We start from the raw sequence: 26,738 nt of genomic DNA on the forward strand, positions 1-26,738 counted from the left end.
GTAGCAGTTATAATTGTCGAAGTTCAGAGACCCGAGATAACCTCAAATACGGCTGCAGAAGCTTCGTGCTTCCAGCCGTTCCTCACCGGTTCCCCCGGGTTTTCCTTCTCCACAGAAATAACAGGAGTCCATTTATTCTGCATGTTCATTTAAAAGTTCAAAAGGCAGCTACCATTAAAAGGAGGAAATGGATAAAACATTACAAGAACAAAACAAAAATAGATTCCACAAAAAGTTGTGTTCTCTTTACAATCCACAGATTGTTTGCGTCTCGGTAAATTTGTGTTAAAAACATGCAGGGGAGAACGAGTGAAAATAAATTAAAATTGACTCCCAAGAATCCTAATAAGTGCTTGCCCTTCAAGTATGTAAGCATTGTATCCCCAAAAAAGCCAGTATTTGGCATTACGACAATTCTTCCTAAGGGAGGGGGGGAAAAAAAAAAAGGTTGTTTACAGGCTGAAATGAAAAGAACCTCATGGATGCAACACCAATAAGAAAGGGTAAACTTCATTTTATGTTTGTGTTTAATGAAATGTTGTCCCTTACTGTGTGAAAAAGTTACTACAAGGTAACCAATATTGCCCCTTACAGAATTCCCTCTCACCAGGAGAGGCCCTGCTCCCTCTACTCTCTCAGTTGTGTTTCTTTATGAGTGGATCTACTGAGCTGTCGTGGTCTTTAGGGCTGAAGTCGGGACAGATACCATTGGCTGTTTTGCTGTTGGCAGTGCCTTGCAGGTTTATAGTCGATGGGTTGGTCTGGGTGTGGTGTTCCTGACAAGGTCCACTCTGAGGACCTACACTTTCAGTGTGAAGATAGTCATCAGCAAAGTCTGGGTTCTCCTCCACAAACCCTCGGAACTTATCTGAAAAGACCACAAGGGGGAGCCAGAGACAAAGACAACGTTACAAGCTGGCTGGACTGTAGATGTTTCAGACTGTGAAAGAAGACCATGCCCACTTTCACTGCAAAGTTTATAACAGAGAAGAGCATTGTAGTGTTTGGAGGATCGTTTTACCAAATGTAATCTTCCCCGTGTCATCGACGTCGATGGCCGAAAACAGACGGGACACGTTGAGGTGAGTCACTCCTAAAGCCGTCTTCAGCACAACTGCCAGCTCGCTCTCTGTGATGGCGCTGTCTTCCTCTGCCTCAAACATCTGCAAAAAGACGAAATGGGTATCAAACAGTTCATTTAAAAGATTGTGAAAATGTATAAGTCTACTTGGTTCTGATGCACATTCACATTTCATTTCTATGAAACAGAGCTCTGAACCTGGAAAGTAATGTTTAATAAACTGACAGCTTGCACAGAGAAGAAACAACAAAAAAAGCATCATACTACTTCGACACTCAAATCACCAAGTAGCACTTGAATATAACTAAGCTCAGGCCAAGTCAACAAACACAGTGCGTCATTCTGTCTGGCGACAAGATCAGCACACAGTTTGATCTTATTCTATTTGTCTTAAATCAATTTTTTCCCCAAATAAATTACTAAGCACAGATTGAAGCAAAACCTACCTTGAAAGCCAATTTCATTGTTTCCAGAGTTTTGGCAGGTCTGCATACGACGGATAAGGCTATCACATACTCTCTAATGTCCATGCTGTTATCTTCATGCTGTAAAAAAAAGAATGAAAAAGTAAAAAAAAGTAGGCAAAAATATGTTGGGCCCTGTCACTATCAGCAGCCTGATTGAGCATAAGTAAATGAAACAAAATGATAAAGTAAATTTACAATGGAAGTTGCTGAAATAGCGTGTGCTAAAATTTAATTAATTTGTCACACACTGCAAATCCTGTATGAGATCACAAGAGTAACATTACATGAGGTTTAATTTTAGCAGAATAATGTGGCCATGTAAAAAAAAAAAAAGGCCATCTTGCTACCTGGTTTCACAAAGTGACAAACTTTTCCATCAGTTTTCTACCCCCAGCACCTCTGCCATCATATCCCAAGATCACATTTCCAGGATTCATCATGGTGAAGTTGTCTCTGAAGTATTTTTTATTTTTCAACCATATATTGGGAATCAAAGAGGTCAGACCAGAAATTGATTAAAAACCCTTGATAAAGTGCTTGGGAGGATTTTCTGCAGCATTCTGACTCCTAGAAGAACAAAATCCTGAGAAACTATTAATGCACGTCTAGACGAAAAATACATCTTTTGAAATGCAAAGTGTTGCCATAGCAATATGTTTCCTAAGAAGGTATAGACGGCTGAATAAATGCATAGTGTGAGATATTGTATTTCATTTTTTAATGTGTACAGATACACTAACCACAAAGTTATGAGCACATAGAGGACTGTTTGATAATTATACATCTATTTATTTTACCCATCTTCCTGTACTGCAAAACAATATTCTTTGTCAACTACATTGACCCACAAGACCATCGCTTTGTTTTGGGGGTTTTTTTTCTTTCACAAAACACATACTTATCGAGCCAAGCTGTAGCTGTGTGAGTAAGGTCTTTACCTCATCAAAAAGAGCAAACATGTCGCGCAGCATATCTGAAACTGGGACATCTAGGAAGTGAGCAAAGTCTTCCAAGGCAAGTTTCTGCCCTTCCAGCTTTCTGGCTCTGTTCCCGTATTCCTGCAACACCTTCTCTGTGTTCTGGGGCTTCAGCCTGCGACAGCATGGGAGGAAACTCTTGTTTAGGATCTGTAAACTATTATGCATTATGTGAGCAAGAAAACATTTTCTAATTATTAAAAAATAGAAAAAAAGGACAACTGATGCATTGAGAAAGGAAAATTTTCTCTCAACTGGAAGGACAATTTTGGTTGACGTTTAGAGTTGATAACCTCACTGAATTTTACAATACTTTTTAAAAGAAGAAGTTCAGCCAAATCTGCAGTAGTTAAAGAGGAACTGGAACTCTTTTCCAGTAGCTGGTCGTCACAAAGAGCACCAATCCACTGCATACAGTTAACTGGTGCAGCTTACAACATCAAGATTCTATCCTAAACAAAAATCAGACAGTAAAGTTTGAATATGCAGCACTTGTTTGCAATACTCCAGCCAAAAAAAAAACAAATCCCAGCTGATTTCCTGCTGTGATTTTCATCGTCTCCCATCCGTGACCTTTACTTAGTTCTCTTTAATGAGTCCTATGCATTGGAAAACTTGACTCACCCCAGTCTCCTGACAAGCTTGGCAAACTCCAACAGACAGGTGTCGACCGGCAGCCTCAGCTGGCCCTCTGCCATCGCCAGCTGGCAGTCTTCAAATGAATAATCTGTGATGGGTACCCCCAGGGCTCTGAGCGCACCAGAGATGATGGGACGACGACAGGACAAATCAATACTTTGCTTTAGGTGCATGTTCTTATTATGGAAAAAGATTTATGCTTTCATCTCAAACGTATGAAACTTTTAGTGATCACAGATCAAATCCTTATGATTAGATACGGGGATTTTACAAATCTGTGGCCATCTGAGCTTCCTTTCTGTTACTTGTGGTGATGTGCATACCAAACTGCAGAGTATAGGACAGTATCATTTCTCACATCTGCCAGAACAATCAATACATTTCACTTACTTGGCCATGACTCGTCTCACATTGACAGCAAAGAGAGCAGGATTCCTTTTCTCCTCCTCTGAAGGGGTGTAAATGGGAAGGAACTGCACAAAACCCAAAAATAAAATGTAAGCTGTTCATCATTTAAAAGGAAAAAGATGTCTAAATTTAACAAAAATTTGAATGACAAAAGAACTTGAGTCCTTCTAAGGTCAAATTCTTGCTTTTAATGAGTGACGAACATCAAGTAAGCCATCTTTGACAATGAGAGAAAAATGCACACATAATCCTGCTTTCATACTTACCTCTATCACAAACTCATTGTGTAACTGGCAGAGAGTCAGCCACAAGATTTTAAAACTGAAAGGCAGAAAGATAGAAATCATAAGTGATCAATAAAGACACATACAGCAGTTTTTAAGACACCAACACTTTGTTTATTGCTGTGCAATATTCTGTCAAATGACTATCTGGCTGAGTGAGGCCAACTAACAAGTAATCACAGCATTTAACGCACCACAGGTCTAAGTTGTTATGATAATGTCAAGATGAAAACGATAAGCACTCCTACAAATGTCAGTTTTATGACATCTAATTTCTAAAATGGGTTGCATTTGTTTTAGGTATATCAAAAACAACTTGTGCATTTTGAATGAATCCGAGACCAAATGAAATTTTGTTACACATTTATTTAATTGTTTACCTCCTCACAAAATGCTAATTTCTAACAACATTGCTAGCACACCACAGACCGTATAATAATTACTGTGTATATATATAATCTTGCTTGTTTGTAGCTGACCAAATACTTATTTTCCACCATATTTTGCAAATAAATTCTTTAAAAATCAGACAATGTTATTTTCTGGATTTTTTTTCTCCTTTTGTCTCTCATACTTGAGGTACATCTATGATGACAATTACAGGCCTCTCTCATCTTTTTAAGTGGGAGAACTTGCACAATTGGTGGCTGACTAAATACTCTTTTGCCCCACTGTATATATATATAAAAAAAAAAAAAACATTACATACGCTCCTGGTCCTTGCCACGTCCATGTGATTGTGTCCTGTTAAAAACACATTAAACCATTAAGCTAAATTTGCTATATTATTGTTCTTTTTCCTTCGACTTTATGACAGACATCAAACTGACATATTTACCAGAGTCTGGCTTAAAAAAATATATAAAAGCAACAAGAGGAAGTGAATCTAAATTGTTACTCATAAAATATCAAAGGTTTGGCAGTAAAATAGTCCATTACCCAATCTATCGGCAATCTTACCAGTTTATTGGGGTAGCGAATCACAACAGGCTGCACTGGAACACCAGGGATAAAAGCCCCTAAAAGAAAAAAAACAACAAAGTTTAGATAAATCATCATAGCTAAAAAAATCTGGAAACACATAAACAGAGCCATTGAAATATAACTGCCAAGGACAGATTTCTGTAGATTATATGTCAAGAATCTACCTTTAGGAGTTTAATAACGACTTAAACTTTGTCTATTTTGCTGATCACCCTTCACATGTCTGTGGTTCAAGAAATATCTTGCCAAAAGTATCAAGTTATTTTCAGCACAGTGTAAATTGATATCTACAGGGACTTATTTTTTGTTACACTTTAAGAATTTCTGCTTTAATGGCTCATCTGTTGGATAGACGACTTGCAGCCTTTGATTCCAACGTGCATCAAAAAAAATAAATAAATAAAACTTGTTACTGATCACCATGTCGCTGGTTCACCAGCAATAATCAGTGGTATTTACTTATCATGTCAGTGGTCATTAATAATATTTGATTTTATTAGTGCAGACTATTGGAAAGAGGCCAAAATAAAAGACAGACCTAAAATAGCCCAATTTCCACATTTGGACCCACTTTCTTTAATGTTGTCTAACATTCTTTCAAATGACGAAAAGTGTGGTTTACTAGTGGCAAACCACACTTAAAAACAAGCCTTGAAATCAGCTGTAGTTTAGTGAACAAAGTTTCGACTGAATGCCTGGAAACATGTTACCTGGCTTAAAGGTAATGAGGCAGGATCTATTGGTGCAGGTCCCCTCTGGAAAAATCATGACCTAAAAGTAAGTAGGAAATTAATCGCTGATTAAACAATATTTTCTCATTGTTCATGCTAGTAGGACAACTACGATATGTAACACGGCAAGTAATTCATCCCAAAACGATCCAAATGTTACTATGAATCATTTGTGTAACTCTATGTAAGCTTGTTTAAAAAAAAAAAAGAAAATCAAAAAGATTTAGCAGAACTGCAACTACCTTGGTAAATTAGACATGCAAATAAAAAAATAAAATAACAGTTCCTGTTAAAAGATGCTTCTTTTGGGGGATTATTAGGCCACAGCAAAATTACACTTTTGTCAATCCACTCACTTGAGGCCAATCTCCTCCATAATGAGCTCTCCGCCTGATCTCCTCCACCGTCTTCTTTCTCGAGTTCTGGTCTGATCGGGATACGAACACAGGCCGAATGTATTTTATCAAAGCTGGAAGAGACACAAAGAATCAAAAAAGGAATATAACACAGTTAGTCAAGAAAACATTTGTATTTCAACAAAGTAAAGCACAGATAATCAGACATTTTTATTTCAAAAGCAAAAGAGATGATCAAGAACAAAAATGACATTAAGGCACTTCTGCAGTCATAGCCGTTAAATAAGTTAACACCAAATCACTCCTGACAAACATGTCATGTCAAACATGCTTATTGGCAGGCATTTTTACAAGTCTGCAGTACAATTAGATAAAATATTATATATTATATTTATATTTGACTGAGCGCAGCATTAATAAGCAAACCCATCCATGTTATGTTTGGGTCAAAGTTACCACAATTAGTCTGCTATTTTAAACACAGCTGTAAATGTTCGTAACACAAGTTCCTCAAAGACAGAAGCATGAGTCAGAATAGCCTCATCTTCAGATCGTAAATGTAAGATAGGTCTCGCTTCTTTTTATAAATACAGTCAGTAAATATAAGGCTACAAGGACACGAGTGACCATTTAACTTCATTTTAGTTTAATCAAGCTCCACAATGTCATTGTTCCCCGTTAAACTGCATTGTTTCATCTTGGAACTTGCACAGCTATTTTTATGTACAATGACACATGACAGGAACTTAGCAATGCAGAGTTCAGTTTCAGTTTAACTGATAGCTGTAGCCACCATGTATTGTGGTTAGTCAAAATAATAAGCACGTTTATATAATCTAACTCTATAGCTGAATTTAGATTATTTGAATTTAAATACATTAAAAATAAATACAAAAATTCTGAATGAGTGTAAAATATTAAAATACAAATTATTAAAAGGAGAAATAACATTTACAAAACTGACAGTCTATGAATTATGTGTAAGGAGCCATTGGTGCTAAAATTAGCTGGACTGAAAATATTTGAATATAATCACTGCACTCTGTTTTAAACACTATTTTATTGTGGAAGTAGAGACTCTGGCACTGTTTTATGCCTAATCTTGGTTGATGCAGAACCAATTTGTTGAAACAGATAAAGCATGGTGTACATTGATGCTGCTGCTGGCCACCAAGATAATTTCACAGTGAAGCTGTCAGTGCTTTTCCTCGTACTAGCTGTGTCTGTCACGCCTCTTCCTCATTTTTTGCAAACTAACTTCCACCAAAACAAAGCCCAACCAACACAAAGCATCACTGGTTACACTGGCTTAGTACTTTTAGAATTACTAAAACTAAGGCTATATGCTTTAGCAAGGTCCCATAATTCATCACTCTACAGATGTGGGAAAGCGACACAGATGTGTAATGTGATAAGCCCAACTCAAGGATAAGGAAGATGTCCTTTGATTAGGACATAATCAGCTAAAAAATAAAAAAATAAAATCAGACAAAACACAGCACACTGACAAATGAATACAAAATGCAGCTTTCTTTACTTCCTGGATCTAAATTTCTTCACTCCTTAAAACTAAAAGGAAGTTTTCATAACATTAAAAAAGGTAAACGTTAGCTATTGGCACTAACAGAGGCATACTGCATACAAAAAAGTACAATGAATATGACACTGGGTTAAAGATTCACATGGCAGTTGTATATTTCTTAATATTTTTGAATGTTCAAGCTTAAAAACCAAGACACAGTTGGAAACCAAATCTTCCAGACATGTTTGAGAAAAAAAAAAAAAAATTAAAAGGTCATGGAAAAAAAAAAAAGAAAAAAGATAATGTATTTGGGAAAAAAAAAATGAGGTGGAACTACATGAAGAAAAAGCTGCTTGTGATTGAGTTTCCCACTGACAGGAAGGGATTAATGCTAGCTCCTTCCAAAAGACATTCTGCACACGTGACTGCAGCTGATCATGTCCTAATGCTCATTATGGGTTCCACATGCTTGGCAGGCTCTGCTTCCTCGCTCCTTTTACAAAGGCAATAGGACTGAAATTCAAGATTGGCAAGTCTTATTATTTTTACATTGTCATGACTGCTTCAGAGTCAAACAAAAGCTGTGCAAACAAAAAGAAAAATAAATAAATCTAGTATTGCATAAATTTGATACCTTAGAATACTACAACGCACCATCCCAGCATATTGCAGACTGTTGATTCTGACACACACTGCCAGAAATATTATGCACCAATAGTATGCCGTTTCAATCTTGCAATGCAAGCAAGTAAGAGCGTTTTAACTTGGCTGAGCTCCACTCAGCCTGGAGCTAACAATGTGGCAAATTGCTGACTTAGTTGACAGGGCAGGATGAGGTGAAAGAGAGGCTAAAATAAGACACAAACCTTGACTGTGTCCTGCTTAGAGGTATATATGATCCAATGTCTTCACTGGCAGCTAGACGGGTAACTTCACATGCAAGCCACTTAATAGGATATGTTGTCAATGTGGTGTGACTGCAGTCTGCGACTAAGGTCTACCTGATGTCTGCATCGTGTCTGTGTACAAGCTCCTGGTCTAGGTTTTGATCAAATTAAATCAATAATAGCAGGAGAAAATAATATGTTTACTTCAAATAAGCCTGAAAGTATTTTGTAGGAGTTATTAGAAAAGTGTCTCCTTGTCAAATATTTAGCAGTCAATGAGCAAATTTTTTTTTTAGCAAATTGAAACTTTGAAACTAACTGAAATTCTAAATAAATCAATGTTTACTTGGAATTAAAAGAGTTTTCCTATTCCTAGAATAACCAAGGACATTTAAGTGTTGCCTTAGCAATTCAGTGTATTTAAGAGCATAACATTATATAAGTATATGCATGTTAAAATTAACAGTCTAATAGCTTTTGGGGACGCTGAAAATTTTGACAATGATTTTACAGCTCAAGCCTGTTCCTAAAAAAACACACACACACACACGCGCGCACACACGCACACACATAGTTAAAATGTGGGAAAAAAAAATGTCAATCCTAACTATGGTGTAGGTCAATAGTGACATTTGATAACTAAATAAGGTGAAGTGTGTACCGTTTAATTTTTAATAAATGGACCAAGACTGTTTAGTTTGCCACCGTGTTGACCCGATTTGGATTGTTTCCTTTATGACCCTAGTAGCAGTCCTTATCGACTGTCAATATTTGTTTTGATTGTAGCAACTACTACTCAGCATAAAGTCCACACTATCTTATCAGGAAAGCATAGTCACCGATAGTGCAGTCAATCCAAATCAGCTTATTTAAAATACTGACAAAGTAAAAGCTTTAGCTCTATTACAATTTTAAAGCAATAATTTGTGGCATCAAACCAAACAATATCATATGCTACATGTGTACTGAATGATTGCTTTGTTTAATGGTAACAATAAACATTTTAGTATGTTTTACTTACTTCCCCAAACTGGTATGTCCTTGCTCTCAGCCTTCATGACTATCGAGGACATCGTCATTGTGACGGGGATGGCGTCAAAGTAAGAGGAGTGGGGTGCCAGGGTGATGATGGGTGCTTCTGTAGGCAGAGCTCTTTGCCCTTTCACAGTTATCCAGTGAAAGCCTCCCGCAAACCACATGATCCGCATGATCACTCTTAGGATGATGTCCACCAATCTGTGGACAAAATTTGGCATGACTTAGTGCTCTTTTCATTCAACTTTGAATTACAAACACTCAGTATGGTGCATTTTGCTTAAATAGCAGTGCTGGTAATATGGGAGGTTTGTGAGATGGGCTGACTCAGAGAAATAATTTAGATATTGAAAAAAATAAATACACTGGTTCTGATAATGTGTGTTTTGAATGAAAACCCAAACCTGGTATGTATTTGCATGATACCCCTCTGAACAAGTTCATCGACATAATACCAGCTGAAAGTCTTTTGGGTTATGTCTTCACCATGTCTGCATATTTGAACGGTGCCATGTTTTCTTTTAATTTTATTTTTGGATCACAGATTTAAAAGTTAAAAATTTGGATGTTTTAAACTTGGCATATTGTTTTATAACCCAACTCCAGATAAATCTATCCAAAACTTATTGACGTGTCTGATTGTCATTTGTTAAATAAAGTTCTCTAATAAACCCTCAAGGTCTGAAAAAAAAACAGCAAAGATTAAATGATACAAAGTTGTGACTTTTTTTGAACACCAAAAAAAAAATCATTTTTAACTATTTTGAAACAAAACATCTGTTAGTAATGCAATAGTTTTTGCTGATACGACATGTTATAAAGCAAAAAAAAAAAAAAAAAGACAGGGTTAATCTCTACAATCAAGAGTTGTTTCAGCTTTCCTTAAATCAGTGCAAACATTTTTTCAGAGACACATTTGAGCAGCAGAGCACCTACCTTCTCCAGAGGCACTGGGGTTCAACAGTGGTCTCGGAGCGCCCCACTGAAGCAAGGAAGGCAAAAGGCCAAGCCAGCAGCATCATAAATGCTGCTATGAGCAGACGGATAGGGAATAGCGTCACCGTCATTAATCCAATCTGTTAAAGAGTAAGAGGAGGGGGGAAGAAGTGTTAATCAAATGACAATCAAATGATTGTCATTTGATTGTCATTTGACAATCAAATCAATCATTGTAGAGTAGTTTTAATGGAATCAAAACTACTCTACAATGACACAAAGTTTTGGTGATGCACCAATGCATAACCATTGGATGTTGGAAAAATTTTTGATTTTAAGGATGGATGGGGCCGTAACAACCTCGTTCCCTAAGTAAGAGAATTGAAGATGGGTTGTGGCTGGGTCTTCTAACATTACAATGACCCAAACACACACAGAGGGCAATCAAGTAGTTCTCTAAAATGAATTTCAAGGTCCTAGCGTGGCTGAGTCAGTCTTGAGACCTGATCAATAGAAAATCTTTGGAACGAGCTGAAACTCTGTGTTGCCCAGAAACAGCCCCGAAGTCGGAGAGATCTGGAGATCTGCACAAACTAAAATCCCTGCTGCAGTGTATGCAAACCTGGTCAAAAACTACAAGAAGCAGACTTCTGCACCAAACATTAAGCTCTATTTTATGTCATACTTATTACGTGCAATAAAATAAACATTTAATTATTTCAAAAATAAACAATACAATTAGTGGATTCTTGTTTTTAAAACAATATGTCATCTTCATTTTTTGCAAGTCAGAAAACTTGGAAAAGAATAAATAAATCATTGGTGTATCCAATGTTTATTTTCCCCAGATACTGTGTCATAGGCACACAGCTAACATCTTCTTACTTTGGTGCCCTCTGGATGTCTCAGGTCCTTAAAATCTTGAACATCCACATAAAAAGAAGCTTTCAGCCGTGCTGTAAGAGAACTGACTTTTAAGAACAGGAGCAAGCACCTAATTTATTGCAACAAGTGTGCAATATTTCTAAAGCAAACCTAGAATTGCATAAGGATTTTAAAGTACACCACATACAATTTTACAAAAGCAGCTCTCACTCTTGAAAGAGGAACAAAATCTGGCATTGTTGACTCTCTGAAAAATATTACAAGTGGAATACATTTTCCTAGTTGTCATTTACCCACTGCCCTAATGAACATCATTTAGTTTTTGGAATAATTACTGTTCAATGAAAAGACCCAGAAGGTGCATTTAAATACCAGCTTTAATGACAGTGTCTCACTAATGTCACACTGTTTTAGCGAACAGCTGCACAGTTTGTTACTGTTATGCTTTTGTTTAAATCAAGTAAAGATAAATATTTTATTCTGGTATTTTGGGCTATAAATGCAAAGCAGTTTCAGGTTAAGGCTTTCTTGTGAATAACAAGCAAACATACAGTGAAAGAGGAAGTAGTAGTAAAAAAAAAATATATATATATATATATATATATCATCATCAAATAGCCATCATCTTTAACATGATGGCTAATATATATGTAAAACACCTGGACGTCTGAATTGCATAGTCTTTTAAAGGTTTCCTTTTTTCACAACTATGCCACTAAAAAAAACCTCAAATTTACTTGTTCAAAAAGGGGCTACTGCAGAGCATTCATAGAATTCACCCAGTGGCTTGGAAACGTGGTCATAATTATCACTGCACAATTGATTGGTGTTAAGCTATGCAAGTAGCGTCACAAAAACACCCAATTCTTGGATGCCTGCTGGGTAGAATATAATAGTGCTCATCTGCCGTTTAATGAACTCTAAATTCCCTACACCAGGTCTATTTCCTCAGTGGACAAGATCCTACAGCACACGGAAAGTGATGGCAACATTATGCAAAGGTACATTCCCTTCAAAAGAGGGTTAACTGTAGTAGAGAAAGTTAAAATTTTAAGCAATAGTATTGCAAATAATTATTTCTGTGAAATCAGGCAGTGCTACAATGAAGGATAAGTGGTTCAAAAGCAATGAACATGATTAAAGATCAATGCAGCTAATCTGACAAGATACTTATGAAATGAATGTCACTTCATGAGTCCCGTTTCTAAATTCACATAACTATGAAATAAAGATAAGCCATTTAAACTCCATTCTTGAATATATGTTGCATGCATCTAGGCATTCTGGGTTAACTTCTCTTTTTTCCTGTTTTGCTTCATGCTTATTCAAAGCAATAACTAGATTGTGAAGTCCAGGGTGAGCAAATGGGGTTTCTAAATAATTAGTACTTTCTTTATAAAGTAAAATCAGGAAAAAATCTAGAACTGTTGGATAGTTTGTGTTGTCTTTAACATGATGGCTAATACAAAGACAGGTTCATGCATTGCATTACTGACCAGTATTCACTATGCAATTCAGACAATATAACACAGGATCAGACAGACTTAAGACAATAAGCGCAAGTTATCTGATATGATTTATGTAGAAAACCAACAGAAGCATCCGTAATTATACACATCAAGCTTTGATGAATGGTTTCTTCCTTTGATAGAAAATTTTAAGATATTTCACATGGAGATAAGTTGACTTGTTCATCACTGTATAGTAAGTCTACGACAAGAGAGACATGCTGAACACGATAGGTTATAATTCTGCTTCAGCCTATTAGTTCAGTGGTCTTTAGTTTGCCCTTTACACGTAAGAGCCTTATGGTCAAAGACTAAGTACAACTTGGACAACGATCTAACAGATCAGACATGGATTGGCTTTGCTTCCTCCCCATTTCTGAACCTGGAAACTTTTGAGTGAAAAGACATGGAATCAGTGTTGGAGTGAACATATTCCTCACAACCATAAATACGTCACTTCAGTTTATTTATTGGGTGATCATTTGTTAAGAAGGCTATTATTATTTTTAAACAACATTGTAAGAATAGCACAATCACCAAACCAACAAGAGGTGTTGAAGAAACAAAAATGTATGCAAACTATCTGGTCTGCATGGACTTGAATTGCATAATCGCTTGAGTGTCATCAAATGTTATGGCTTTTATGTTAATCTGAAGGATCAATCTGCGCTTCAGCCAAAATTTTGAAATTGGAACATTTCTCCAATTGAAGTAACCACAACTCCACAAGAGTTTCTGAACGAAGGGATTTCCCTCGTCTCGCTTCACACCAGTGTGGGAAATCCCACAAGTCTCACAAATAGTTCATCTGGGTTAGAGATGATTCTCAGATAGGAATTTTTTCATGAGTGAGTTAAAAGATAGTCATTCTTTTCCTCACCTTTCTGGCTAACAAGCAACATTTCTTCACAATTATTTCCTCATTAATTTCCATGTCTTTTTAAATGCAGACAATATCTATTCTCCTAGGAACTGTGATTACATATTGTAATAAGAAAAACTGTTAAAGACTTAAAGTACTGACTATATTCTGGATTTTATTCATCTGACTAACTTTTCACATCATCTATGAAAAGATGATGTGACCTGTGTCTGACCCTCTCTAGGTTACTATGTATAACCTGCAACAACATGCTCCCCTCCTACTTGTTATGGAAGTATCAATCATAAAAGACAATTTATTATGATGCTGAACAAACATTTGTGTGCAACTTCATGCCACATACAGCTGAGTTGTGCATTATTTTTTTCTTTTTGCGAAACATCTTGACAGGAAACATGCAATAGCATCACTCTGAAGAGTACTGCACTTTTCTCAAGCCCATTTGTGAGAAGACCCTTCTGCAGTCAGAAGTTTAAACCACATGCTGGATTTCTAATCACTGTTCTCAACAACAGAAACTCATGACCTCACGTAGATGCAAACACTTCCCCCATTTTAACTCATGTGAATTCAACAAGAGGGTCCATGTGGTATTCTTAATGATTAGTCAACCCTTAGTTTTTAAGGAACTAATGTCATTAGTAGAATGTCCATCATCCGTGTACAATGCAGCATGTGACAGTATTTCTCCATCAAAATCTTGTGTTTCACATGAGTAGCAACTTGTACCACTTTTTGCAAATGTTTGACACAATTGCCAAAACTGTGATCATTTTAATCATAATATATTTGCAAACCTTAAGCTTAAATGTTGCATATAGTTAAATCTCTATTATCAGCAGTAGTAAGACTTAAATATTCTGCAAAGTGCATCTTGTTGCAATCCAGCACGTGACTGAATTTTGAAATTTCAATATCCTACCCACTGACCCAACAGTGGCTGCAGTCCCAGGACTCAACACTGACTTTTTTTGAAGCACCTAGCTTAGCTATTGCCTTCCTACACAATTCCACTTGATTCTCATCTCTCTTCACTACCCCATAAGGGCTTTCTCCCATTGAACTGGATTACTCATGTAGAATTTCAAAACATTGTGAACAATGACATTGATTTCCGTTCTGATTCAGAATTTTAGTCTGCCTGTAGTTTAGCAGTAGCAGCAGTGAAAGTGAATAAAGCTATTCAGTCCAGTTGGCCATGCTTCTAAATATTGATTTAATGTTAAGAACCACCTAGTTCGGCTGGTACCCCTCCAGCAAGCAATCGTTTCTCAACAGCCGAGAGTCCAGACACTCTGTATGAAGCATGGAACAAAGGGCTACTTTTTGTCACATTGTTGAATTCAATTTGAATATCAAGAATGTAAATTAGTACAGATGAAAAGTTTCTACAGAAAAAATAGGCAAGTTATGCTAAATTATGTCAAATTGACTAAGCCTTATATCATGTTATACTGTTAATCCCTCATCAAAAACATATCTGGAGTGCTGCTTTGAATCATTTCAGCATGTCTGAGAATCCCCTTTAAAATGTCCCGTGGCAGCCATTCTGGGGTGCATAAACTTTTACTTATACAATGCAGCTCCCATTTACCCAAAGCTCTTAGAGCTAAGATCTCCAACCACCTCATAGAGCATCCCTCCCCCACACCTACTCCATGCTGCTCCTCTAGGCTAGCAGTGGCAGCATTGAATAAATACCTGGTGGAACTGTGCATCTGCTGAGCTCGTCATACAAACTATTCCTCAGACCAATGCACCTAACAACAGTTTAAAACAGCATCATGGAGAAGCAGTGTTGTCATGACAGGCTGAATGAGGAATATCTGAAAGTGTAGGAGATTCTTAAAGAGACAGAGGCCAATTTCAAGAAGGTAAACTGTTATGTTAAATGTATTTAAAATTACTCTTGATACACACAACAACTTACTTGACTTTGTTAAGAAAGGGCACCATGCACCTGGAAAATACCCCTCTCTCCTTCCACAAACATTTTAAACCAAAAACATTACACATAACTTAATTTTTTTTTATTTAAAATTGAAAAGCAACCATTACTACACTGCTATGTCTAAAACAATCTACAATGATTTTACAGTATTAACGTCTGTGACATTTGTTATTTTGAATTTGAACACTTATGGAGAGCAACAGGACATGTCAGTGTTCAAAGTAAATGTTGAAACTCGGTCACCCTCTTCATGTACTCATGATGAGAGCCAGGCAGTATAATTTCAGATTCAGAAAAACTACAAGTCATTGCAGGCATCTCAAAATTACATATGGTGGCATATTTTGTTTGCACAACAATTTTTACATACTTACACATGTCATTTTCTCTTATTTGTAACCCATGAAAATATTGCACAAAAATGTGTTTTAAAAATTTATCAATTAAAAAAAGTTTTTTCTGTATACTACCAAATCACATTATTTGTCAATTCCAAAAAAACTTACTGATTGCGGGAAAAGCTTTTTATTAATATTTTAACATTTTGTTAATGGATAGTTTTGGTAACATATTCTGATACAACCTGCCTTTTGAGCATATTTATGACTTTGATACAGTTCAAAATGACAATGAGTCTCACACCCTTTTCTTAAATATCTATAGTTCTCCAAAAGTATAGCCATATTTTCGTTCCAATCCTAAACAAAATAAATAACTAAAAAGAATAAATCACAGCAAAAGACAAAAAAAATGAAGACATTTAAGTGAGAAACTTAATAAAAAGGGCAGCTATCAGTTGTCTGTCTTTTTCTACTGTCTTCTTTCACAAATGTTGCTTGCTGCTGTCAGTTGTGCTTATTGTTAATGCAAGAAGACATCCCAAAACAAGTTGCTAAACTGCAATGTTTGAAAAAAAACATGTATATGTTTTTTCTTTGACAATGCCAACTGAAATATCTTTTTGGCAAAAGCACTAGAAAAGCATGCAGTTCAGAGCAACAAGCTAGGCCCCTCCTGGACAGTGGGCCATGCTTCAGTCAACTGTATTTTATTTTAAGGGTTTCATGAGTGAAACAAACTTATTTTGCATAAACCCTGATATTAAAATTAAACAACGTGGTCGCAACTCCTAATATGTATTGTGCTCTAAACTATATGAAAACCAAAACGTGTTTGAAGTAAAAGCTGAACAAAGCCACAAGATAAAAGTGACATGTACTCTGCTAATGTTAGCCGGTTAGCTAAGACGAGCACAGCTGATTAAAAGCAAACAAGAAAAACTACCTTGCGACACAATGGTGACAACACAATCACCGTGTCGCACTCAACTGTTCCATGTCCAACAAGGAAGGCATCGTGTTAGTGTGTAGATAAGCTGTTCATACCTTTGCCTTTTCCAGGGGAGTGAATTTCAAGACGTGCACAAAAGGGTTTCTGAACGGAGGAGGTTGGTCCATTTTCTTTCCATCTCCTTCAGTCGCACAATATTTGCTACTCGGCAACCTCATACTTAGAAAGACCGTAAGGTGAGGCTGCAGTTGGTACTTTTGATGTCCTAAAAAGAAAACTGCCAAAAAATAGAAGAAGCCCCTCAAAGCAAAACGCGGTCTCCCCTTAACTGGCTTGGTCGGTTGCTAATTTAGAAGGAGGCAGTGCCAAGCTATTAACGTTATCTCCCTTTCCTGGTCAACATGGAGGGATAATTGTTAGCTCAAGGATTAACTGGGGATATCTGAAGTCACCAATATCTGTCTGGCTGCGCAGGTCTCCTTCCTGCACAGCCTCTTCCCCAACCAGACCTGCCCGTTAGCTCTCAATGCTAACGGAAGCGCGATACCTTTCTTACAGCAGGGCGCCTGCGCGCGTCCACAACGGTATTTGCCAAGCACGACCCAACGTTGCCTTCAAAATCCCCTCACATGTCGTAATTTAAAAACTTTAACGTAAAACTGTGTAATGAATACAGTAAAATTAAATATATAAAATACAAACATATAATTTGTTGTTAGAGGGTTATATACAGTTCAGACCGAAATTATAAGTAATATCACTGATCCTGTGATCAAATCTATAGGATTATGTAATCCTATCTTTCCTTAACTGTTTTATTAGTGCTGTTGCAATTGGCAAATAAATCTCTAACAAGGTGTAACTATTAAATAATAACCTTATGATTTTTTATTGTGGTCAATTAAGTATTTTTTGTTTGTGATTTAAATTTAACAATAGCCTTCTCATGTGACGAAAACATTATGGGATTCAGTAATTTAGTCACTGAATTTCATTATGCACTTTTGTTCCTTTCTAACTTTCACATTTTATGGTAAATTTCTACTGGATGAACTCTTGTGTTGCTGGGAGTAAACTGAGGTTGGTAATTTACAGTTAGTCTATAGTCAAAGTAGAGAATTTGACTGATAATGCGTTTAAAAAGTCCTGATAGTTGTAGGATATAGAAACTATCAGTGTTCAAATATTAAAACACATGTCTGTTAGCTTTAATCTCTGCATGTTTTGAGTGTATTTATGTGTAATATTTGACTAATTATTTCTACCAGAAGTGTGATGCTATTCAGCAGTGTTGGCACCGTGGATTGACTTCGGTGTTGTAAAAGTAGTTATGTGCTGCCCTCTTGTGGCATCTTTGTAATCTTCTGTAATCGGAGAAAACTCAACATTTTAAAGGCCCTCTCAGTTGCTATGCAAAAAGGTAATGCTGTTTTCATTTGCACGCCTTGAAATAATTTTTACAATGTTATATTGTAAAATGTAAAAAAAGAAAAAAACTAACTTAGGAGTTAACTTGCATTTTCTTTACCATTAAGGATTTATTTATGGATGCAACAAATATGGATTGTGCTCTGCCTTGCAAGTATTTATTTACAATTTCCACATTTTTACCACTTTACAAATAAAAATGAGAATATGTTTTTAGGGGTCTTTCAAATGATAGACCACCTCAGAGCATTAAAAACAGTGGATGGAAAAGCATACATTATGTTAGAAATGTTTTATTTTTAACAGTGAATTTTCTACACAGCTGTTTTAAGTATTGAATCCCTTAACACGACCTTATGTTCATCACTGTTTTATGTTCATCTTTACTAATCTCAAATTATGCTGGACAACAGCAGCTGGAACCAACATTTAACAAGTTTCTTTCTGATGTAAAAACACAAGGTAGAAGTACAAATTATATCAGAGAAAGACGCTCAGTAAGAGTCATAAAGTCTCTATCATTTCTTTCTAACTTACATTTTCATCAGACCCTTTGAAAACATAAAACAGGGTCTTAAGAAATTAGTACTTTTAACTATTGACAATGTGAATTAAGATTAATATGGTGTAACATAACCTAAAATTAAGTGTTAAAGGAGTGGTACTGTGTATGTTCCAGGTGCATAGTGTAATTTTGAAGCACAATCTAGCAACTTACCTTCAGCCTTTTATTAAAATGATGCATATATGGATCATGATTCAAATAAAAGAAATTTGACTTTGTAATTTGATATCTTGAAATTGGGCTTCCGTTTTTCAAGAAGCTCCTGCTCTTTCTGACACTGAACTCTGCACCTCATCATTACAATGGTTCTTTGCAGAACTGGACTGAGAAGTAATTTGTGTAAGTTCAGCAGACCTGCACTTCCACCATGTGTTTGCTGCTGCTAGTCTGAAGGAGCTGAGTGGGGAAGGCGTGGAGGGACAAGGTGCTCGGCTGGAGACTGCACCTCCAAGGAGCAGCTCTGTGGAAATAGGTGTTTTTTTTTTGAGAGCGAACGTTCAGGGATCCCCGAATAGCTGCTGCAGGAGATTCAAGGATTCCTCAAACATGCACAAAAGAATCAAAGCGACACTCAAGGCATTTTTCATTCAAAAAAGTAGAATTTTTATAACACCCCCTCCTATAAACCAAGTATTAAACTCTGTTGGTGTTAAGCTGAATTGCATGTACGCAGCAGTTTTGAAAGTTTTCCTTTTATGAGCCCATTGATTGAAGGGCATGTTTGTTCACGTATGTGCTCAAGCATAGTAGGAAAAATTGGTTTGCGTGTTGGAGGCAACATTTCATCTATGACACCAAATCTCCCCCTTGTTCTTTTGTGCAATCATGTTTCTGCTTATGCTTTTTCTAAGAATGTCAAGGACAGGCAGTTGAACGCACACATCTGTGAAAACATCCACACACACACATTTGTGGAGACACACACACGTGCACACACACCAAAAGGACCACTCTACTTCATATTTTAATTCCGGTGTGCAACAATATGTAGCCAAAGTGCCCCGTGGGCTGACCATATCAGGTCGTGACATTTGCATTTGACAACAATGACACCAGACAGGGTTAATGCTGGAGAAAATGGAGAGATAGAGAGAAAAGGGGGGAGGGGGGGGAAGGAAAAAAAGTCCTCTCCCACCCACCTCCCTCATTTCTCCCACTCTACTTTCACGTTCCCTTTCCCTTCTTCAGTCCCATAGCTGAGGTGCTTAAATTAAAAAGGAAGAAATGCAATTTAAAGACATGGGGTAAACAATCACAAAACACTTGTTTCTAGAGGAGAGACAATTTCCTGGTGCCTTGTCCAATTTCTTATGGCCTGGAGGGCTGCCGCATGGGTTTTAACACCTGGTTCTACACCACTGATTAAAATTGTAATGCTGCTGTTGAATCAATCCATATGACATTTTGGAAAATACACAACTATCAGGACTTTATATATATATATATATATATATATATATATATATATATATATATATATATATATATATATATATATATATATATATATATATATATATATATATATATATATATAATTTTTTCCCTTGCTGTTTTCATTTGGAAATCGAAAGTGCCACTACTATGCCTTCCAACTATTTGAAGGAGTAAAGTAAAGCTTAAACATCTCAAAAAGTATTAATATGCCGTAGTTATTGTACGTTGTGTTAACTCATAAGCAAGAAGAAAGGCTATGCAATGTGCAATAAACATCTATCTCAAACAAAAATGACAAAAAGTCTAAAGATATGATTACTTCAAATTAGATCATTCTGAGTGTTAAAGTACAATATCTCGGTCAATCTCTTAATACTTCTTGAAGAGGTCTTTTGTCAGATGAGAGGTCTGAAGTGCAACCTTGTTTGGTTGCATTTGTCTTTCGTCCATTGCTGGTTGTAAACACAAATTATGCACGTCTAAAACCAAAGAAGATAAAGAAAAATCACAGCCTGTAATCAGGTTAAGAAAAATACAAAGGATTTGTTTTTCTTTAACCAGAGGCACTGTTTCAAAGCAGCTGGAGTGAGTGAAAGGATGAGGGAGTACGAGAACATGAAGAGGAAATGTTCAGATTTTTGCACCACTATTATATCAGTACAACCCCTCAGGCAAAACATCTGAACCAGAGTGACAGACGAACTGTTGTTTGCTTCATACCGCAGAAATGTTTTACCAGCCCTTGCGCCCATGTCAATCAATGGTCAGCATGTTCCAAAACATATTCAACACACAAAGAGAACAGTTTGGCTTCAGGAAATGGCTTGCGCCTGAGACTGACAGGGGACTCTCTGGATGTGTCATTCAAAGAAAAAAAAAAAGGTTCTTTGTTTTACTCCTGCCACAAAGAGCCTTTCTCTTTATGTAATTTAGAACCATGCATTTTGTCATCTTTTGGCACCATAAGCGATAAAACAACAAAACACAAAACACAGGCAATGGTTTTCTCAAAAGCCTGTGGTAAAAAGGAATTCACACCAGTCATTTCTGCGAAAAAGCACTAATCTTCACATTTCATGATGTGCTGACGACAAGTCTGGGATGAAAGGGGTAGAGATGGGATGGCAGCGAGATTGGAAATGTTTGAAACCACAATTTCACAGAACGGACATTTGAAATCTGAGAGAGCCGCGGATCCCCTCCCTGGCATGGCATCTAAGCGGCTTCTCTCATTCCTTCTTTTTTTTTTCTTCCTCATCTCTGTTCTCTTGTCTTTTCTTCCTGTCGGGCCCCTCCAGGTGTCGCGTTATCTCACAGCTAACACAGGAATCCACAAGCCATGTACATCCACGGCCCTTTGAAAATGGAAGCCACTTTTCGGCTCATCTCGGAAAGCACCTTCCATCGTCCTCTTTGCTCCTCACGGAGATGAAGGGGTTCCGGCTAGAGGAGCAGGTTTTTTTTGTAACTAAAGCCACTTGTTGGGCAGGGCAGTCAGTTGTAAGACAAGCAAGATCTTTGTGGTGAACACAAGTGCTTGGCTGTCCTTTTGCATGCCTGTCTTTCAGCGTTATTCTTTTGGTAAGACACCTGTACAACTGTAATTTCTCAAATACAAAAAGGAAAAGAGGCAAAAGGGGGGATTATCCAGGGAAATGTTTGTGAAAGTTTTTTTTGTAACCTTCTATTCTTGAAGGTTTGTGTATAGTAGGAAAATAGACATATTCCATTTGAAAGGACGCTTTCTAAAAAGGCGAGCTTTAGGTAGATTAATATAATATAAATATAAAAGTTTCATACTAACCTTGCCTCAATTCAGACCTGTAAAAAATGCATTTCATACCCTGATTTAAACCACCAGTTTTAGTTTTGTATTCCACTGACAGACCACAGTGGGGAAATGTGGTTATACAACTTCACCAAATAACATCTCCCAGCAAAAAGTCGAATAATCAGATGAATAAAAAAACTATTTTTAAAAACAAAAATGTAGACTTAATATGGTTGACAGTGTTAATTCCAAAAGAAAAAAAAGGATCATTTCTCAGATTTAGTCTGACAAATGAGACTCATTGGGACATAAATTCTAAATTATTGAATATGACTGCAGACACAACAACAGATAAAATGTGGAACTGAAGTGGGAGCTCAAGGCTTTGAAATGTGATTAAAATACAGACGGCAGGAAGACAAAAACAGACGAAGTACTGACATAGATGAACACACAGTCATTACAAATATACTTACTCTGTTGTGCTCTCACCATGCAAAGCGTGTCAGCTGAAAACCACGAAGAAGTTACTAATGTCTGAGTAGGTATTAGTGTCTGTTCTAGACAATGAGATGCCTGTGAAATTCTTGAACTTTACAATGGATGTCAAGGCAAAGGTCAAAGTTTGTGACCATTACTTTTTGTTTCGGTGTGCTCGGATCAGGCTTTTAGTGCACTGTGATTAAAAACATGCTGGCTTCTGAATTATGCGATTGCACTCCAAACATGTAGTGGCAGGTGTTTCTCTACATAATTCAGAAGCCGTAATTCATTATTCATATAATTTGGTTTGAATTATACTGAGGGGCACACCCATCTTTTTAATTGTATGGCTTTCTAGTTAAATGCAAGTGTCAGGGAAAAAAATACAGATTTTCTTTAAAATGAAGTATTCTTGTCCTCTCAGAAGCATGTAACATCAAGAGCACTTCAGATGCTATTCTCCTTTTCTTTCGTAACCACCTGGATAAATTGAAAGTGCTTCTTGGAATAATTTTGGTTGGCCAGCCTAAAATGTGCACCGCTTTCGTCTTTTCTCCATTCATGGATCTTCATTCTCACTGTGAGTTGCTGGAATTCCAAACACCGCTTAGTACCTATAGTACCAATAGTAGAGGCTATCATGTCAACAAGCAGGGAACATTAGCCTGATAGTTGTTTGTTTCAGGCAATATTACATGTAATATTTAAGAATACTGCTGGTTACACATTCTACCTTGACAATTCAATGTCCACTTATCACCTCTGATCATGGGATTGTGCAGCCTAAGAAGTATAAGGAAAGTACACATTAGACTAATGCTAGCTTAACAATCGATATTAAGTGAACAGTTATTTAGAGACGACCTAAACAGAGCCAGCTAACCTACGACGGGTGAAGAGATCGATGCAGACAACGGCATTAGCAGACGCCAATCCTTCCGACAGCTAACCACTTTTTACAGCGTTGTTCTGTGTTTTTCACATTCATACACGACGACATTTGGTGCTCTGTAATGACGCTTCCCCTTTTGTTTATTAGAGCAATTTTAGAAACTGTAAACTGCACAAAACATGAGAATTTTTTCAAATGGATGATTCTCAGCTTTTTCACCGCCTTTACCCTCCGTCTGTTTTCCATGCTCTCATGGTGCAGCTATGTGACATCACATGAAAGCAACCTATCGGGACATAATGTGTTGCTTCTGGAGATATTTTAGCCTTCTTCATGTTGTAAGATATGTGCGATTTAAGTGATTTCTTTACTGAACATGTCCGGAAAGTTAATCAGGCCTGTGTGTGACTTGTGAATTTGAACTTTGTTTTTCCCAAAGTTGCGGTTAATCACAGTTAGTTCACGCTTAACAAAAAAGGAGACTAGGCTAATTTGGGATATATGTTTTATTGTTAATAGCTGAAAGAATCCCTTCAGGTATTCGCATAGGTTGTCTCTTTCTTCATCAGACACATCAACCGTGACAACAAAAGCGAACACCCAAAAAAAAATCTTGTAGAGGCAAATACTTTTTCACAGCACTGCAAATTGTCAAGATTTGAGAGTTCTTGTTTTGACAAGCAGGCTGGAAAAATTAAACAAAACCAGAAATTCTTTACTTTAATGGATGCAATTGGTCAAGACATGCTGGAATGGAAAACAGGCTGAAAGCTTAGAAAAATAAATCTACACTAAAAGTAGAACAGGGTTGATGGCACATTTCTCGCGACGTGTTTATATTCTCTTGTTGAAGAAATGTCCTTCCATGTCTCCACATCTGCTAACACTGCAACAAGTACAGCCTTATTTCCTCTCTTCCTCTGGCTGCCTCTCTTGTCCTTCGTTTCCCTGAAAGGGTGACAGTGTTTAGTCTAATTGAGCACCTGTGGTGATGACAACCGTATCAAAGCAAAAGGATTTTGATTTCACACTCTTTTACTGTTGGGCTTTCCCCATCATTTCCTGGTCTTCTGTGTAGTAATGACAACCAATAGGTCTGACTCTCAGCTTGCTTGTTAGCTAGTTTAATACATATTTGACCCAGGAAATATGTTTGGTTTTTTTTCTGAGGACTTGCTTACAACCTGACAATTTGACTGCCAATACAAATCAAACCACATAAACCACATTTGCCCAGGTCCCTCTTAAAAATGAGATCTGGATCTCAACGGGGTTTACCTGGTTAAATAAAGGAAATCAAAAAATGAATAAATAAAGAAAAAGAAAAATATGTTATTAGTTTTACATGTCTAAACATAGGTAGAAAGGTGTCTGTGTAATTTATACGGAAGCATCTGACCTGCAAAATATGGTGTCTGGCTTCCTGCAGTACTGGCTGCGAGCAAATGGTGGAGCTCTTGTGATGTTCCTTTGACCGTCCCTAAAGTGCTTGTGTGGACCTTGTCTTCATCTGTGACTGTTCACATCTGCAAGTGTGTATGCACGCATGCATGGTACATTCTGTGTAAATTTCCTTTTGTTTGTATGGTGCCACATGTGCAGCATGTGTTCATATCCATCCTTGAAAAATAAGCACATGTCTTTGTGTGAGATTCAATTTTGGGTGTTTTTTGTTGCATTTATTTCTAGCTGTTCTTGTGGAAAAACACAAGATCAGCATATTTATGAGACTACTGCTTTGGTCAAAGGTGTGATGTGTGTTTCTCCATTGGAATGTCCTTTTTTTATTGTTTGACAAATTAAGAGTGTAAAGTCATTAGGTTCTGTCAGTCAACGTAAATCTTACAACCTATTTCAAAATGTATTTTCAACTTTTAGCACCTTATCTGTTTTTCTCAAACAACAGTTTTACAAGTTTTTAAGTGTATGGCTCCTCATCTATGATAAAGCCAAAGAAAGAGGAAAACAAACTTGTGGCACTGTGACAGTTTTGCATTCTTGAGTTATACTTCGACAATTCAGAATATACAATTTATTTGTTGATAAACTGTAGTTATTTCCCCTTTCTTTCAGTATAAAAATGTAATAAATGTATGTTTTTTAAATTAACTTTTAGAAGTTTTGGAACTTAGTAAACTCCAACAAATTGCAGAACTTCAAATTATTAGTTTTTTTTTTTTGACTGACTGAAGTGAAAAAGGAAAATCATTAAATTATATTTATTTTTATTGATTGAAGCATAATGAAAATGAACTGAGCCATGATTTTTGTAAAAATGTTTCATCTCAAATAACTATGGTAAATGAATGACATGATCTCTACAGCCCAGTCAGAATTACGTTCTGTTTGACTTCAAACTCAAGTTCTTTTTTTTTATTAAAGTATTATTAATTTCTTCTGTGGAATAAATCTCAGTTGTTTTTTGTATCTTACAATAAAATTACAGTGTCTTCAGTGTAATTTAGAGCTCATATAAAATATGCCACATAATTTGAACTGCACCCATAGCAAATTAAATAAGCATCACAGCATTTTTTTTATATCTAAGGTACAGCAAGAAACATACAGTGCAGATCCTTTTGTCACATTTAAAACCTAGCCGTCTTCCAACCCCTTACATGCAGATGAAACTGTTTCAGCACAATGGCTGACATTGGTCTTGCAGCGAAGAAAACAATGGCCCTACATGCTCCTATCAAACCCTTACTTAAATCCCCCCCTTTCATTCTGTGTCGTTCTGCCTTGTATCTGGCCGGGACTTACAAGTCTCCGACTGTGACATAAGGGATTCCAAGTTGTCCACTCCTAACAGATTACACGAGGATGCAAGACAAAAGGACAGCGACGCAGCCAGTGCATTTATTTGCCTCTATGAAGGGAGCAAGAATGAAAAGTGATGGCAGAAGAAAAATGAAAGAGAGTAAAAAAAAAAGGAGGGAAATGTATAAGAGACGATAATGTCTGGATATAGATATTTATGAGGTCGAGAACATCTAGAGAGAAGAGAATACTGAAAGAAATGAGAGAAGTGTGGAATAGGAAGTGGTTTTTTGTTTTTTTTTGTTTTTTGTTTTTTTACGCTCCGGCTTGTTATCACCAGTCCAAGCCAGCATCTTTATTCTACCAGGAGAAAATGCTAATCATTAATCTCAGGCTGCGTGCTACGTCTCTGTTTAATAGCTGATAGGGAGTCTCCACAGGCTGCCTTGCTTCTTTGTTTAAAATGACACATAATGGGTGAGAGCCTTATCAGTGGCTCAATGCATTCTCTCTCCCTTTCTCTGGCATCTCAGTCCAGCGCAAAGGAGGGGGCTGGGGGGTGTTGCGATTGATTTGGA

At 36.8% G+C, this 26,738-nt stretch overlaps 1 protein-coding gene across 1 annotated transcript; it reads right to left on the reverse strand.

Moving 5' to 3' along the window:
* Window positions 1–509: 509 nt before the first annotated feature.
* Window positions 510–17,181, reverse strand: LOC103478378 (lysophosphatidylcholine acyltransferase 1). The gene is made up of 14 exons (XM_008432179.3): window positions 16,920–17,181; window positions 10,308–10,447; window positions 9,358–9,572; window positions 5,928–6,040; window positions 5,551–5,611; window positions 4,817–4,875; window positions 4,566–4,600; window positions 3,839–3,893; window positions 3,555–3,637; window positions 3,150–3,275; window positions 2,487–2,640; window positions 1,528–1,626; window positions 1,022–1,163; window positions 510–868 (listed from the first exon to the last, which is right to left on the reverse strand). The coding sequence occupies exons 1-14, from the start codon at window positions 17,040–17,042 to the stop codon at window positions 636–638; spliced, it is 1,638 nt and encodes a 545-aa protein (XP_008430401.1). The 5' UTR covers window positions 17,043–17,181; the 3' UTR covers window positions 510–635.
* Window positions 17,182–26,738: the final 9,557 nt, after the last annotated feature.

The sequence above is a fragment of the Poecilia reticulata genome, chromosome 16 (assembly GCF_904066995.2).
Source record: "Poecilia reticulata chromosome 16, P_reticulata-male-v2, whole genome shotgun sequence".
Classification (NCBI taxonomy): domain Eukaryota; kingdom Metazoa; phylum Chordata; class Actinopteri; order Cyprinodontiformes; family Poeciliidae; genus Poecilia; species Poecilia reticulata.